Source organism: Lupinus angustifolius, chromosome LG07 (assembly GCF_001865875.1).
Source record: "Lupinus angustifolius cultivar Tanjil chromosome LG07, LupAngTanjil_v1.0, whole genome shotgun sequence".
Taxonomy (NCBI): Eukaryota; Viridiplantae; Streptophyta; class Magnoliopsida; order Fabales; family Fabaceae; genus Lupinus; species Lupinus angustifolius.
Window position 1 is genome coordinate 18,864,703 of NC_032015.1, and position 18,418 is coordinate 18,883,120.

Below are 18,418 nucleotides of genomic sequence, written 5' to 3' on the forward strand. Positions count from 1 at the left end.
TAGATTTGAGTTACTTTTTAATAAAAAATATATTAAAATGTACCGAACTTCATTCCTACTTCATATTTCAGTATTAGATATTCCGGTACTGGAGAGGAACCCAACCCATTTTCCTCATCATATTGCAAAAAGAAAAACCAAAATAAAAGGCTTCAAAAACAAATGAAGCAGTATATTGTATATATACACCATTGAAATCATTTTGTTTTCAAGCATTAAACTAGGCATGAAATAATTTTTCATTCAAGAAAAAGTTTCCAATGAATTAAAACTTTTAATGTGTTAAATATTATAGTTATTTAGGTATGCCACTTAACCAAAGAATTTGTTGAGTGGGTTGGGCCCAAATCAGATAAATAAGGCATGATTTCATATAAAGGCCAATAGAACAAGCCCGCTGAGACAAAGCACAACCACTACTTGTGGATGGTGACTCCTCCTCTCTTTTTTGTTTCCCACATGTATCCTTGCACTGGAGGAGACAATCTTGTCTGAGCCGGAAACATTTACAGGTATGTGGGGCTAACTTTCCCAACGAATATTTTTCCATCCACAAGACTCGAACCCGAGACCTTGCTTAAGGGGAATCAAACATGTACTACTTGAATCAATACCCGTCGGTAGTAATTCCTCCTTTGCTAGGATGCTCCATTTATGTACTTAGAAATAATATGATAATAGTATTAAAATAATATTTTCTTAATGTCAACCTTAGGGATTACATGAAAAGTACTCACTCCATTTATGAAGATACTAGAAATTTGCTATAAAAATAAAGTTATATTTTAAGAAAAAAAAATTGAAACTTGTATATCTTAATTTGTGATTGACTAATCAATATAATTATTGGTTAGATAATTGATTGATATATTAGATAAAAGTTAAAAATATCTTCATTGTTTGTTTTGACTTTTCAATTTTTTATCTTGAATAACTTTTATCATGAATCTAACTTTTTATTTCTATAAGAGCAAGAGTTTAAATATAAGCACTTTTATCCTACTCATTTATCTATGCTAAAAAGAATTGCCCACATGAGTAGGTCTTTTAATTGTTAATTGCAACAATAAAACCAAACACAATTTTTATTTTTATATGAATCATATATATTATTTTATAATTTATTATATTTTCATATGGATTAAGAATATTTTTTATTTTTCAATTCATCCTAAATTACTTTTATTCTTATTTGGGCACTGTTTCGACAAATCTTTAAATTAGCTTTTCAGATAGCTTGTAGCCTTTTGATCCACACAAAAAAATATTATAGATGTTTAGTAAACAATAATCGAAGGTAGTTTTTAGCTTTTAAAAAATAAACTTGTAGTGTTTGAAAGTTATTTTTCAAAAAGTTACTTCAAGTAGCGTTTAGAAAATAAAAGTAGCTTTCAATAATTCGTTTTCCAATTTTGCTCTTTCTTATTATCAACTCTCTTTCTTTATATGTTGTGATCTCATTAGAAAATAAAACTATATTCACAAACACACCATTGAAGGATTAGGATCCTCTTGCGACATGAGCTAAAAAACTATAACAATTATTGATGAAATTCTCTTTATCTTCTCATATTTCACTACTGGATAATCCAGTGTATACTCGAGAAGAGTTTTTAAAGAAGTGATTAAAATAATAACACTAAGCATTGTGGGGTTGCTCTTACACTCACTAAGATTGTCCCTTTCAATTTGGTCTTAACAAACATAGATTGAGATCACCTATCCCGAGTAGTGTCTCATTCCATGTTCCAGGCCAATCAAAATGTGACCTTTTTATTATTTTGTGTTTTTAGAATTTTTATTTTACTCATGTGACAAAATATGATAAACTTAAGACAAAGAACGAGACACGGTTAGGGACAGATGATCCTTGTCGAACAAACACACACTCTCTTCCTTTCTACACTCATTCATTGGCCCACAAACATATTCTCCACCAATCATAACTCAACTCCTTTGACCTCTTTCTTTCTTAACTGTTCCATTCCATAGATCCTTGTCACTCTCTCAAACACTACTTACATTTATGTTCACTCATTCTTACTCTCTCTACTCAAAACAACCCCTTCTTCTTCTTCTTCAAGTTGATATCTTTTTTCATTTTCTTACTTACCCTCTTCACTATTTTACTTCTATCTATATTCATGCACCACAATATGTATATATCTTTCATTCTCTTTTAAACTTCATGCCTTCACTTTCTCTTCCAAATTCTTATATGGGTTTTGTTTTTCTCTTCTTCACTTAGATCTTAATAGATTTGTTAAAGGTTTATGCTTTTATTATCTTGAATTTAGAATTTTCTAGATTCCTCATGTTTGTGTACAAGTGAAAATGGGTAGTAGATTCCTTTCATATGCTTTTTGATAGATTTGTTAAAGGTTTATGCTTTTTGAAATTTCCATAGATAGTGTGTATTTTAATATTATCAAGATTCGACAAAATTTTAACTTGTTTCTCAACCTTCACCTATTATCCGAGCTTAGGATGTCAACGAAATACCAACATAGGGAGGGTTAGTGTGTGTATGTGACATCCTATAACATTGTTTTGACAAGGTTTCTATGTACAATTAGTGTCTAGATTCTAGAACAATGAATAGTGGGATTGAAGTTCTATCTCAAGCTTCTTATATCCAAACTTCAAATTGGTTATTCCAAGAAAGCAATGGATCAAAATGGACTCCACAAGAGAACAAATTGTTTGAAAATGCTCTGGCTTTGTATGATAAGGACACACCTGATAGATGGCTAAGTGTAGCAGCTATGATTCCAGGCAAAACTGTTGCTGATGTGATCAAACAATACAAGGAACTAGAAGAAGATGTTAGTGTCATTGAAGCAGGTTTATTCCCTGTTCATGGTTATAGTACTAGTTCTTTCACACTAGAGGAGGTTGAGTTAAACAATCACGGCTTCGATCGGTTCGAGCAATTGTATAGGGTTGGTGGAAAAAGGGGTGCTTCAACTAGGCCATTTGAGCAGGAAAGAAAGAAGGGTGTGCCATGGACTGAAGAGGAGCATAGGTAATTGCATATCATAACCCCTTTTTTTGGTTTAATTAGTACATCATTACTAGGTCGATGGCGCATTCGAATGCGCGGTTCGATATTTCGTATCATATGCTTTAAGATTTTCTATACATTGTGAAGTACCATGAATTGGTATGTTGTATGCACTACATGGTTTGCAGGGCCAGGGTTATTGTGAGAATCTGGTAACTATGTATAATATATTGTTCCTTCAGAAGTGATATTTAGATTGATGATCAAATTTATTAGTATGTCAAATAATGGAGGAAGAATCCTTGATGTTAAACAACTTTGAAGTTCAAGTACTTGTTTATATGATTTGAGATTTTGAACTGATTTGTGTAGTTAGAGGAGTGTTTAGAAATCAGGTTCTTATACATTAATTATGATATTGCTATTAGTAATCCTTTCTTGTATGTTCCTTCAATCCTTCCATTATTTTGCATAGCTATTTCTCATCGTTCGATCCATATAACTGACTCCACCTAATGAGATAAAAACTTGGTTGTTTTTTGGGTACTATCAAGGGTTCTGGGTGAGGAACTAATCCCTATTGGGATGCGTGACTGCCCCTCCCAACAAGTGTTACTCACAGGAATCGAACCTTTGATCTTTTGATCATCTTGGGGATCTAACATGACCTTGTACTACTAGACCAACACCTTATTGGTAAAGGGTCGGTTGTTTTGGAACAATCTCTTATACATATTTTCTAATATGGGATTATTTTCTTATCATACCACCATAGGTTATTTCTGTTGGGTCTTAAGAAGTATGGCAAAGGGGATTGGAGAAACATTTCTAGGAAGTTTGTGACTACAAGAACACCAACTCAAGTTGCAAGTCATGCTCAAAAATATTTCATTAGGCAACTTACAGGAGCTAAGGATAAGAGGAGATCGAGTATCCATGATATCACAATGGTTAATATCTCAGAAACGGAACCTCCTTCATCAAATGGTGACTTACCTTCTTATACAGATCAATCGGTCAAGGTTTCGAATCGACACCAGAATCATAAATTGTCTAGTATGATCAAACATGAATATAATTGGAACTTAACATATGAGGGCATGCCAATGGTTTTAAGTACAACAAATGGAAACAAGTTTGATGCATCAATGATTGGAATTTCTTCATATGGATGCCAATTTGCACCTTATGAAAATATATGTTGATGAGGAATTTGATTAGTCCTTAGTAATTAGAATATGTGAATACATTAGTGCATATCATGTTCCAATATTTAAATTCTTGGACTAGTATGTTCAAAAGAATTTAATTTATGAAGTTTGGAGTTGTGTAATGTGATTTTCTTATTGTTGTAGTTATATGAAAAATTTCAGTGAGCCAACATTTGATGTAAATCTTCCTATATCAGTCTACTTTTATGAGATGCTTCAAAATCCAAAATTATTCGAGTAATTGGTTTTAAGTTTAAACTGACTAAAGTTGATTTGAACCAATTTTAATGTAAAATTAGGTAGACGAAAGACCCAAACCTATTAAATGTCCGATTTATTATTCATCAGGTCGAACTGGCCGGTTCCAACTGAACTTTATAAAAGTGTTTCAAATAAATATGCAATTCCAAGTTAATATATAATATATATTATAAATGAAACAAAGGCACCGATCATATGGATGTAGTGGTTGTGTAATTTGTAGTAGGGAAAATGTTAGGTATTGTTATTATTATTTTTTTTTAGAGAAAATGCATATTTTAGTTCTCATATTTTTCGACTTGCTAGTTTAGTCATTCAAAAAAGAAAAGACCTAAAATAGTTCCCAAAATTTCAAATGTGTGTCAAATTAGTAATTTTCAGCATGTTTTACAATATTTGGTAGGAACTAATTTGACCACAAAAAGACTAATTTGACTTACATTTGAAATTTTTAGAAACCATTTTAGGTCTTTTCTTTTTTGAATGACTAAACTGGTAAAATCGAAAAATATAAGAGACTAAAATTGATATTTACTTTTATGCATGCATCTAAATGATTAAAGTATGATTAGACCAGAAAGCTTTTTCAGATGTGATTTGTGGTTATTGAAGAACCACATGGGTGCCAAATGTGATAAAAGTAGTTAGGCAAAGTTTTAGGTTCTGTTCTAAAAGACATGTAATTTATCATCAACCATAATGTTTGGAACCATTAGTATATGCAGAACATAATATATTAATATTTAGAAAAAATCAATATTCATTATTACTTTTCTCTCTTAGTTATTAAATAAAAACATACTTGTTAATCATTTAGGGGGATCTCCCCTTACTTTAAATTGAAGGGTTACTTTGTGACTATATATACATTCAAGTATTGAATATTGAAAGAGAAAAAAAATGTATACATCAATAGTGTATGAATTAATAATGATTAAATATGAATAATAGATAATATAATGACTGTATATAAATCTTTATACTAATAATTCATCGATTTTTTTTTAGGGAAAGTGAAAGAAGTTGTTAGGGACACTAGGCCATGTCATCATATGCTTGGTCTGGAAATGCTGAGTCAGATTGCATTTATTGAAAGTGATACATAAATGTACTTCATTGCCTTACTTAGTTCCACTACATCAAATCAGGTTACAAAATAATGAAACTGAGTTGACTAAGATTGATGTAGAATCTAGACCAATAGAGAAAAAGAAATAATGTATGTATTACTCACGGTGTATGAGTTTTATACATTATTATTATATCATTTATTATTTATATTTAATCATTATTGATTTTTCGAATAAATAATCTAAATAAATAGTAATTCTGTAGAAATCTTTACAATAATAGTACATAGATATTATACGAGAAAGTTAAGGACCAAACATAAGAATCTTGACAGAACATAACATGAAACTATGGGCCACAAATTTGAGCATCTTATGCTCTACTATGCCCTCCTTTTTCCCCCACTTTGTTCTATGCTTGAGCATCAAGCATTTTCTTCTTGTCTCATTGGACCATGGTTTTCATTTATTTTCAATAATGCTATGTTAATTGTTTATGCACATATTCATGCATACATGTCAAAATCAACACTAAAGGGATGTAAAAGTTCAAGTGAAACATGTTAATTTGGTTTAATTAAACTTTGGGAATGGGGTAGCTATTCATGACAAAATCTTCTTCTCACAAACGTTGTTGCTGCAATTTTATCCCCTTTGTTGTTGCTTGTGATTTTTAGCTCACAAAAAAATAAGTTTTACAAATAAAGTCATGAAATCGGAGAGTCTAAGTGTAATGGTAATGTTACTTGTCTTGTGATCCGAATGTTGTAGGTTGAAATCTTGAGAATACTCTCTTCTCTAGACTTGACAATAGGGGTGAGCATGAGTTGGGTTCAGGGCGGGTCCGAGATAGCTATCAACTATACAAAACCCGAACTCGAAAGTTGAACTCGAGTAAAATCCAAACTCAGTCACATCGAATTTTCCCCGTTAAATTCAGGTTGGGTTCAAATAAGTACCCACAAGTTTGGTTTTCTTTGCCATCCATACCCTTACCCGACCTCACATATTGACCAGGTCTAATTTTTAAATCCAAACTCGACCATAGATCCAACACTATTTGAGTCTGATCATGATCGAACCAAATCGAATGAATAGATATGATCGGATCTTACTCACCCCTATCTGACAAGGAGAAAGTTCCATGCATCAAGCCACCCTTTTTTTATATAAGTAAGCCCCTTGTTAATGGACAAGCCAATTGTTCACAATTTTTTCTTTTTTAAATAATATTTTTTTTAATATAAAATAAATATAGGGACCAATTATGGAGTAACTCATACAATAAAGTTCCCCTCACAACTTATGTGGACCCATATGTGGACATCCCAACTACCATGCAAAATGTCTCAACCTTCTCCAATAAAGACTTTGTCAACATATATCAACACCATTTTCATTTATATGTATCTTCTATAACCTCTAAAGTTCAAGAAACTTTAGAATTTACTCCATTTTATAACTAGTGATACTTTATGTCAATATAATTTGTTATTTTATGGAATATAATCTCCATTGGGTAGATGAGATGACAAGCGTTTTAGATGTCATGTGTGGTAGAATTATATTTCTAATAATAGAATAAACTTAATATATCATAGATGAGAATATTGCATCAGATGAGTCAATATACTAATATGAAAAAATTATGAATGCAGCATAAAGAAAGTTAGGATAGCTCATATTATAGAAAATATGGTAAAATCATGTTTTAATTGATCGTTTGGACAATGTAGATGAGACCATTAAAAGTCATAATAAAAATAGTAGACCAGACGAAAGTTAATCAAATTTTTAGAAGCATGTGAAAATAATAAAAATATCATAGGTAAAAAGATGAAAAGTCAATTATAAATCCATGAAGATAATATGTAACAAACTATTATGACGTCGATCGATAAATATAGTGAATGACGACTTTATTATTGTTTTCATCTTTGTGAAAGACTTAGTGCAAAGTATAGTAGTGCCACACTTACAACTTTGATCCCCTCATTAAAGAAACAACTTTCTTGCAAGTTGCATAGGAGCACTTCAACCACTTAAATCTATAATTCATCAAAACTTTAGTTGATTAATTACTAATATACTAATATTTATCTATAATTATTAATCTAAAATACACTTATATTAAACAACTGGTTTAAGTATATTTATCTTTGATTTTATCTATCATGCATTAAATCCAAATTTATTTAATAATGTAAGTAATCTAATACCTCTTTAATGGTTCATTATATATGTATATTATTAAGTGGTCAACGAGATTATCTAACAAGTGGACCATTGTAGATATTATTATAAGCTTGAAGAATTAGAAAGGAGGAAAATAATGTCTGAAAATTGAGAAAGTGAATTATGATAATGCACTATGTTGTTGATGTTTTTTTCATTAACAAAATTAATGTGGTTGGGAAACACTATGACATGCTCAAAAGCTAATAGTTTGAGCTCTTAGCATTTTGATTTGCCCACCCAATCATTGTGGAATTCCTTATTGTATCTTCCTTTTACTTTCTCGAGTTTAGAATCTGTACACTAATCGTGTCAAGTTTTGTATACTGTCAGCATATCATTCATCATTGATTTGTAATACTTTTGTTTGAAAGTCAATGATAGCTAACATATGAATAGTAAGAATTTGCTGACAGTATAAAAATACTTACACTATCAATGTATACATATTACATTTTTTTATATTATTTATTTATTAGTTTGAGTTGCAAGAAATCTTTATCAAAGAAATCACATTTAACAACGGGCGTTAGTTCAAGTGGTACATGTTTGATTCTCCTTAAGCAAGAATTCAGGTTCGAGTCGTGTGGATGGAAAAAATGCTCGTTGAGAGAGTTAGCCTCACATACTTGTGGATGTTCCCGACTCGAACATGATTGTCTCCATTGCGAAGATACTTGTGGGAAACCAAAGAAAAAAGAAATCACATTTGAGTAGGGTAAGATAAAAATGTTCAAAGCTCTATGCCAAGTAATTAACATAGCTGAATTTACATGCACTAAACTTGAGACTAATTAAATTGTATTTAACACGTATCCTCATTTTATTGATTAAATAAATGAGTTTAATATTTATGTATAATTAGTACAAAGATTTTTATATGTGTACATCATATATTATATTATTTTTATTTAAGAATTAATAATGATTAATACATTAATGGTAAATATAATATATAGTACATATAAAAAACTCCTATGTTTTCAATGATAAACTTTAAACTCTAAATAAACTCTGGTATGGTTGGTGCAGTTCAATTGAAAACCAGTCGCTATGACCGATTTTGACCAGTTTTAGCTGGTTTTGACCAGTATGATTGTATGACCGGTCAGTGGTCAAACCGATCGGACCGCCTAGTACGGTTCGGTTCTCACAACACTACTATTTCCTTAAACTTTAGGACTTATCTGATGATGATTATTTTTGAATGACTATCTTGATGATAATAATATTTTTGGATAACCAATTTGACATTTAACTCATTCATTTGTTAACTACTATTTGGAGGGATCGAATCCTTTATAAAATAAGGCAGTTGGTCAAGTGGTGTAAGACCCCACTAGATCCTCAAGGTCGAAAGTTTGATTCTTGGGAGCGACACTTGTTGAGAAGGGTAGCCAAGAACTCTGAAATAGATTAGTCCCTTACCCAAAAAAGATGAAAAGATACCATTGGTGATACCAAAAAGACGGAGAATATCACATCTTACTAGTTACTAATACATCAACATAAAAATTCTTATAATTATAGATCCACATGAAGTTAACATCTATTACTTGAAGTGAATACACTATTTTTTTTATTCTTTTTGAGGCAATATTGATATGAAAAATGTTCCATGGTAATCAAAACTTGGACATGAATACTGTGTTTGAACCTCAAAAGTGAATGAAGGTTTGCATCTTGTTGTATCCATATTTGAAGCTAGAGTGACCATATTGTATGCTTCATTATATTATATACACAAAATGAATGTCACTCAATGTAGTTCCATACAAAGCTTCTATGAATCCAAACCAAGCTTTTACTAAGAACCAACCTAAACTTAGAAGATGTATCTGCATCACCTATAGTTGACGGCTGGTGATGCGAAAATCCGTTTCGTCAACCACTGAAAGGGTCTCAATAGTTGAGCTCTTTTCTTTCGCCAGAACCAAATCGCAGCGTTGTATTGTTGGTTGCGAATGTTGTGAGTGGCTGCCTTCCAATCGTACTTTTCTGTCTCTTTACGTGCGGCTTTTCCCATTTGTTCTCTGAATTCTTTATCGAACAACAGAGGCTTTAGTTTGCTTAAGCAGTCGTCAAGGTCGCCTGGATTATATAGGTAGCCAGTTTTGCCCTCTTGTTCTGCAGGGATTATATCTGGAATTCCTCCGGCACGTGCTCCTACTACGGGAATCCCTGAAGACATCGCCTCTAAAACAACGAGGCCAAGTGTTTCCGACTCTGAAGGCATGACAAAAACATCTCCACTTGCATATGCTTGAGAGAGTTCTTCCCCTCCTAACATTCCGGTGAACACTGCAGGCATACCTTCAAACATTTTCTCCAGCTCCTCCCTGGCAGTTAGGAACTCGTATTACGAAAAAAGGACAATAGATTTTATATTTTACAATGCTTTATCTAAAGATGAAGGGTGTCATCTACAAATAAAATCGAGACATGTGGGACGACTAAATCGGGCTATGCCAATTTCAAAAACAAAAAATGCAAGAGATGAGACTTGAAATACATGTTAGGGTAGGTCACCTGTATGGGCCATCTCCAATAAAAGCAATTCGCACTTCGGGAAGGTTATCCATGATCCTGCGAAATCATGCAGTTTATGTGTTAAAGGTGGACTACAGATACTCGAATTCCGACTCAAGATATATTATATGGCATGGCAATGTGAAACAGAGAAAGCTAAGGGCATGTCAAAGTTAATCGCTAGAAAGCATATTTGGAAATGGTTTTAACATTCTTTCAGGATCAGTACATCAATAACCGATGAATCAGTTTTTACGGCTCTTCCAGACTATATTCTGGATTTTCAGGATCAGCTGGAAAATGTTGAATACAATTACGACTCCAGGTCAGGAAAATTTCAATATGAAGTTTAGTACCTTTTGATAAAATCTAAACTCTTCTCAAATCCAAGCCGTCCAACATGAACTATCAAGGGTTTCTCGGGTTCGCCATTGCTACAAGACAAATGTTTAAGAATAAGATGAAATCCTATCATTAGAAAACTTGTATATATGAAAATTTGAAAATAGGTCCAAACCTTAGTCTTAATCGCATTTCATCCGAGCGGTATCTCGGATGGAAACTATCGGAATCAACACCCTTATTCCAAAGACGAATCCTGTTAGCTAAATAACAATAGGAAAAAACAACTCAGTCAAGACTTTGCTGCACCGACAAAGGCGCCCTAATAAATGCTTATGTTCAGAAGGTGTAATCGATCATAGCGGAAAGACTATATAAGGGGTGTTTCATGTTCACCTGCTGTTACTTTAGCAGCTTGGAGTTCCCTTCCAATGGCAGCTGATGGCACCAAAGTCAGATCAGCTGCTGTGTGGAGAAATTCTATATAAAGCAGCAAACTTTACGTTATGCTCACAAATATTGTCAGTCAATATCGGGAAAAAATAAAAAGAAAGGCAAGAAGATGTACATACTTATGACCCACCACATGGGTTTCACTAGCCAGCTAAAGGTATATCTTGGAATGTACCTGAAGACAAAATCAGATAAGCCATAAGCAACGGTTGATTCAACATAGAGCACTTCCAACATCATAGCATCACAGCAAAATAATCGAAAGCCGAACTGCCACACACTCTGAATAGAACTTACACTGGTACGTGCGTATGATAGGACATGACAATAGGAACGGATAAAAGTTTTGCAATGATAAGGGCACCGAAAACCTGAAAGTGAGCCACAGTCGGATATGTGAGAAATAAATATATACAACTATATGATCCTTTATAATACCAGAATTTAACGAATGGGGAGACATAGGAAACGCAGACCAACCATTATGCCTGGAGATGATGCATGTATTATATCAGGCTTAAACTGGGCTACCTCTGAAATTATTCTCGGACTAAGTGCTAAGGAGAGGGGTACCTTCTGATAGTAAGGACATGGAAAGCTGCATTTTTCATTGGTTTTCGGTTTAAATTAAAATGTTAGTATAAAACAATGGTTGTGGTAGTAATTATACCATTAAAGAACATGGTCAACTAGGAAGAGTATTTTTTATAAGAAACTACGAAGATTCTTAGTCAATATAAAACATATGAACATAACTTCATAAAACATATGAACGGATCAACGGAATGGGGTAGAAGAAGGAAAGTTAGCAAATATGTGTGATCAATGCAATTAAGAAACAAAATTTGAGCCCCTTGGCTAAAAGACAACGACTTCGAGATTTTGAAAGCAAAATTTTTTGAATTACAAGTAGAGCAAAGGGATGATTAGAAAAATGAGCTAAACAACTAAAACCAGATCAATGTTAGCAACCTCTTGGATCCAATTAATTTCGCTCCGTGAAATTCTTCAGGAAGTCCTTTATGTGTTGTCACAACCATCACCTTTAACACAAATAAAGAAAACTAGTTAGCTTGCAATGTTAAAAGAAATACGAGATAAATGTTCGAACACTATCTTTATAATGCAGAAGCTATCCGTCCCTGATTTTCTGAGTTTCCGGAGATACAGTATACAGGCATCAAATATAAGGGAGAATAAACATTTGCATACATAGAAACAAAAGAAGTAGAAAAAGTTACCTCATCTCCCATTTCACGGAGGTATTTAATAAAATTTTGAAACCGGTTTTTGTATCCTGAGACATATCTGCAATATAGATATAGCTTTGAATAAATACTCTGTCAAAAATGAAGTTACACTTTTTCTTACACAACTTACACCATACATGTCTTCTTATGAAGGATCACCACACATGAATAAATTGAAGTCTAATCTATATGGATTGTAATGCAGACTCAACAATGTTTCCGAAAATTAACGCCCGGTTACACATAGATAAGTTGGACACTAAGACTCAACATCTTATTTTAGACCAAAATTTTCGAAGGTATAAGAATCAGCATTTAAGGAATATAATAGCTAAGATGCAATATTTATGATGAGAATACTACACAACAAATATGAAGCCTAATAGAAGGGATATCAAAAACAGATGAACACATAGTCATCTCAATCCATCTAATATAGAAATTCTTAGTTTCAATATATCACCAAGCAAATCCAACTTCACAACAATAGTATATGCAATGCAATGGCAGAGTAGAATACCGATGCGTTAAAGACTTCAGAACATTTGTTTCGGTATTTTTTTCAGCAACTCATTGTACAAAGTATAAGTCCAGATGAACAAAATGTTTAACTCAGACAGCTTAATAAAGTATACAAAAAAGTCCATGACCCATTAAGTTTTGATCAAGGTTTTAAATATCGGTCCACGACTGCAATTAAGGCTGTCGCGCTATGGTTTTGGTAGTATCCGCAACCGTGTCCCAACCGCAATTGTGGCTACATGGTCGCATTTTCCCTGCAATAGTATGATATTGCGGCAAACACAACGTAACCATCAACGTGATCACAATTTAAAACCTTGGTTTTGATTTCGAAGTTCATACACCAACACATGCAATTCATCAAACACCACAAAGTAAAAAAAAAAAAAAAACAGAACAAAATGAACAATTGCTGCAAACCAACAAGGTAATTCATTGCTGCAAAAACAGAAATTCAATGATTTCTCATGTGAGAAAAAAAAACAAAACAAGAGGAACAATAATGTAATGAAGTTTGAGTGACTTCAAATTCAAACAATCCACACTAAACAAAATGCACAATTAAGATTAAATGAACAATAAAAAACAAATTGAACTCACGAAAAAGGAGAAGGTTCAACGAAAAGTGCAATTCTTCTAGGCCTTGAAACCTTTCCAGAGTCAATCAAAGAAGAATTAGTAGCACCCTCTTCTTCCCCCTTCTCATTATGCAAATCAAACTCTTCCACACTCATGTTTCCAGCTTCAAGTTCGAAACTTTTTCTATTTTTCAAACTTTTTGGACCCTGCAAAGAGCATAACCGTGTTCCTATGGAAGAAAGAATAATGGGTTTTGGTCCAAACGAATTGGGAAGATAATTGTATGAATATGAATATGAAGAAGAAGATGAAGTGGGAATTGAGAGAATTGAAGGGGAGAAAGTGGGGTTTATAGAGAGAGAAGAAGTAACAGTGTTCATGATGAAATTATAAAAAAGGAACAACCTTTGAATTTGGATAAGTTAATGTTGTAGTGTGTGTGAGAGAGAGAATGTTTAAAGAGTTAGAAAGGGTTCTAAGAAATGGATATTCTTTGATGAGGAATCAAAAAAGAAGCTCATTAAGCATATGCTGCTTTTTGATTGATTGGGTAACATTGTTTCTGTTTCTTACAATCAATGTAATAAACAATAATGACCCTCTATATTAATAAAGAGACAAATACTTGATTTTAGATGTATTTTTTAATAACAAAAGTGTTATTTCATTATATAAAATGATAAAAATGTCTTACCAAATTAAGTTTTCATTTGTTTTTTATAGTACTATTTCTTCCCCGTCGACCACGGCGATTGAAATGATGCGAAAAATCCGGACCCGAAAAGGATAAGGGTCAGTGGTGAGCATTTGGAAAAGTCGGGCTGATCGGGTGTCTTCATTCCAGCGACAATACAGAAGAAGAACGAAACGAACCTCTCCATTAATGGAGAATATCCTTATTCCAATGCAATACACTTGTTCTTTTTAATTTGTGAATTCATGATTTTTTTGTTTATATAAGTTTGCGATTAATAAGGTGCAATGTCTTACTAGTTCTTAGAAAGACCAAAATATCTAGAGTTCGATTTATGAGAGACAATTATTAGGGAACAAGTCTCTCCATTTCATTAATGGAGAGACAAATACTTGTTTTTACTTGTGTTTTTAATAGCAAAAATATTATTCCATTATATGTAAAAAGGTAAGAATGTCTTACTATATTATTTTTCCCTTACTTTTATAGTATTTGCCTATATAATAATGGAGATGATCTCAATTCTTATTGGGAGAGATATTTACATATTTCGAAATAGATTAGTTCACTCTCGTTAGAGGATATAAAATTTATAATTATTATGGATAGCCAACTAATAACATTTACACTTCCAAAAAGAACATTGAATGTTGTAGTACTAACATCAAGAAATATATATATTTCAAAAGAAAATAATCACAACTAATATGTTTTTCAAAGAATCACTTATTTTTTCAAATTAAATCAATCAAAGAACAATTAGAAGTATAGTGAAAGATGAGATATCATATCCTACACCACCTAATAATGTTCATGCAATATCATGAAAAAAGACACAAGTTATAACAAGTATTGAAACTTACCCTGGCTATGGGTGAAGATTAACAAAGAAACAATTGTTTTACCATTTTAAATCACAAACTTAAACAGAAAAACTTGAAAATAAGGACTTACAAATATATATTTTTACGAAAAGAATAAATTTATGTATTATAGGCTACTAAAACTTACAAATATATAACTATAATGGTTGATTCATGAACTCAATAAAAGTGTATGAGTAATATAACTATACAAAATTAAACCATGATTATTAAGAAGTTAAATTCATTGTTACAACACCATGAATAATCCAATATAATTCATCTATGATTTCAAATAGTTCAGATACATGTTTTAAAATGATGTGTACAACTATCACAATGATGGTGAGTGACTAGTATGAAACAAACATATAATATAATTTTATTTTGCAACAAAAAACTAAGTTTATTTGATCAGTTCCACTACTTAGGAATAGAAGAGAAAAAGTACAGTTTAGTTCCAATGTACTTTCAGCTAATTTTAGTGGATAACACATCTTTTACATCACATGCCACAACTTGTTTCATTTGGTATTGATATTGTTGTATTGGTCACCAAAAAGTTGATATTTATTGCAAAAATACTAATATATATATATATGGTTGTGTTGGGTTTGAATACTTTTTCTCATGACCAAATTGTGACTTGACTAACCTAAATATATTGACGGAATGAGATGCTATTTGGGACAAAAAAAAATGACATCATATGAATATCCACATGCCATTCAAATGGAGTTTAAGAGGATACACCTAAACCCTAAATCCAAATCAATTTTATCATCTCACTCTTAATAACAAAACTCTCAACATAGTTCAATAAGGCGTTTGTCTAGTGGATTAAGATCTGGCTAGATCTCCAAGGTCGAGAGTTCGATTCCTAGGAGCGAGACTTGTTACGAGGGGCAATCACGAACTCCGAGAGAGATTAATTACTTATCCAAAAAGGTGAGAGAATACCCTTGTTAGTTAAAAAAAAGTAACTCTCAACATAGAAGGCTTACTTCATTTCTTGGTAAATCATTCATTTAGTGTTTTAAATTGTGTTGCGGTTTAGTGTCCTTGCGATATGAATTATTTTGTGAGTAAAAAAATATTTTTGATACTGACGTAGTTATTTCGCATCATTGTGATTCAGTATCACACCAATTGCAGTGTGATGCAGTTGTGGCAGTCACCGCAACCGCAATATTGGGCCGCATCACATGATGCAGTCCGAAATTTGAAACACTGGTTTCTTCATTGCAAACTTGATCGAAACGAATTGTCAAGTTTTTGAGCTTGGACTGGCCGTGAAGGACACCATTTAGGGCATACCATTAGTAATAGAGAAGAAGAAAGGGATTTTCATTTTGCATTGTTTTAAGAGATGGTTCGGTTGTTTTCTTAACCATTATGGCTTTATTGAATACTTTATATGATTATTTTGTTCTTTATGGGTTGTTTCTGGTTGGTAGGATCCAAATATGGTTAAGTATTGTCCTCTTATCTTTATTCTTCTTTTGAATAGAATAGTAACCATGTAGGGTTTCTTCTTTCTGTTATTATTCTACTTTTTATGGAAAACACAATGTTACGTTTCTATAATATGCGACTAACTTCATTCTAAATTGTCTAACTAAATCCTTAAGAGTTTAAAATCTATGCACTGACAGTTTTTACACTATCAGTACATTATCTGCCATTGATTTGTAATACTTTTATTTGAAAGTCAATACTAGCAAACAAATAAATGGTGGAGATTTGCTGACAGTGTAAAAATCATTTACACTGTCAGTGTACACATATTAAATCCAATCCTAAATATACGTGTGTTTCTTGTGGCAATGCATCACTTCAAAGTTGAACTACACAATATGGAAATAAGGATGTGTTATCCTAAATCATGTCTTAAATATGTCACAAACTAATAAAAACATGTCCGGACTAATGAAAACATGTTATGCCAATTAAAAAATTGAATATTCGTTATTTTATTTTCTTTTGTTTTTGTTTCATTGTCATTGATGTATGACAATATTTGAGATATGGTTTAAGACAACAAATCCTTCTTGTTTCTGACGTTTGGCATAGGTCCTAATGTGACTTATGTTGGAAGGGTGGTCCATACAATTTACTCTATTGACCCTGAAAGATGGTCATACTTTGAAGCATTGTCTGTGGTGAAAGAGTTAGGTTATAACTTATATGGAAGGTGATAAACTTTGGTGGAAACCAAAGAATGGAAGTATTGAAAACTGAAACAACTTTCATGGAACTCATAGTAAAGACATGGGTAAACCCACATGTATCCTCGCGTAATCCTGTCCGAGCCGGAACATTTACAGGTATGTTGGGCTAACTCTTCTAGCGGACATTTTTTCCACCCACAAGACTCGAACTCGAGACCTTGCTTAAGGGGAATCAAACATGTATCACTTGAACCAACGCCTGTTGGTTATATGCTCATTGTATTGTGTAATAACTTCTGTTTTTTTTAAACCATTCTCAGAATATAGCAAGAGTGGCAACTAACAAATGACAAGAACCTAATTGTTAATCCATGATTCTCACTTCTGAGACACCAAAAAGTATGCCTAAGAAACAAAACAACTGAGGCCATAATCATGTCAATATTTTTCTTTACATAAATTTCCTTGTGTACAAGAAGAAGCTTAGAAAATTTTGTAACTTACTAGAAAAGATGATCAACAAATCCCCTAATATTAAAGCCAACCTCATATATTCAAACATATTCCTCCTTCCTCTTTTGTTGCAGAATATATTATAGAGTAAATACTCATTTTAGGGTTTAGGGTTTATTAGTTTATTTCTTCAAAAAATGAGAAACCCAAAATATGGTTCCTCGAGATTTCACATGTGGGTCAAATTTAGTTTCTATCAAGTATTGTAAAACATGCTATAAAGTGCTAAGTTGACTTATATTTGAAATTTTTTAGAACCATTTTGAGTTTTTCAAATTTAAAGGACTAAACTGGTAAGGTCGAAAAACATGAGAGACTGAAATAAATATATTGTATGGTAGCCATGATATCTCAATTTCTGATTGCAGAAACAAAACCAAAAGGAGTAACAAAAAAGCTAGTGTAGGCCCTGAAAATACAACAACACCTAAAAAGCAATGCTGGTTAGAAGAGTATATATCATGAAGAATTTCCCTTTTCTATGTGTCTATGTTATCTCCCTTTTTTCAATATCAATCTGTTTTTCTGATTAACCAACGGACGTTGGTTCAAGTGCTACATGCTTGATTTTCCTTAAGCAAGGTCTTGGGTTCGAGTCTTGCGGATAAAAAAAATGCCCGCTGGGAGAGTTAGCCCCGTATACCTGTGAATGTTCTCAGCTCGAACAAAATTGCCTCCGGTACAAGATACATATGAGAACTGTTTTACTGTTTGTCTCTAT

General features: G+C 32.5%; 2 protein-coding genes across 2 annotated transcripts; one reads left to right on the plus strand and one right to left on the minus strand.

Moving 5' to 3' along the window:
• LOC109352628 (transcription factor DIVARICATA-like) lies at window positions 2,033-4,337 on the plus strand. Its single transcript, XM_019594760.1, has 2 exons — window positions 2,033-3,025; window positions 3,780-4,337. Exons 1-2 carry the CDS (start codon window positions 2,595-2,597, stop codon window positions 4,207-4,209), a joined length of 861 nt encoding a protein of 286 aa, XP_019450305.1. The 5' UTR covers window positions 2,033-2,594; the 3' UTR covers window positions 4,210-4,337.
• Window positions 9,477-14,015, minus strand: LOC109352629 (sulfoquinovosyl transferase SQD2-like). The gene is made up of 12 exons (XM_019594761.1): window positions 13,933-14,015; window positions 13,478-13,898; window positions 12,347-12,413; window positions 12,078-12,148; window positions 11,586-11,703; window positions 11,403-11,476; window positions 11,225-11,280; window positions 11,049-11,132; window positions 10,828-10,915; window positions 10,667-10,744; window positions 10,311-10,367; window positions 9,477-10,120 (listed from the first exon to the last, which is right to left on the minus strand). Exons 2-12 carry the CDS (start codon window positions 13,834-13,836, stop codon window positions 9,625-9,627), a joined length of 1,548 nt encoding a protein of 515 aa, XP_019450306.1. The 5' UTR covers window positions 13,837-13,898; window positions 13,933-14,015; the 3' UTR covers window positions 9,477-9,624.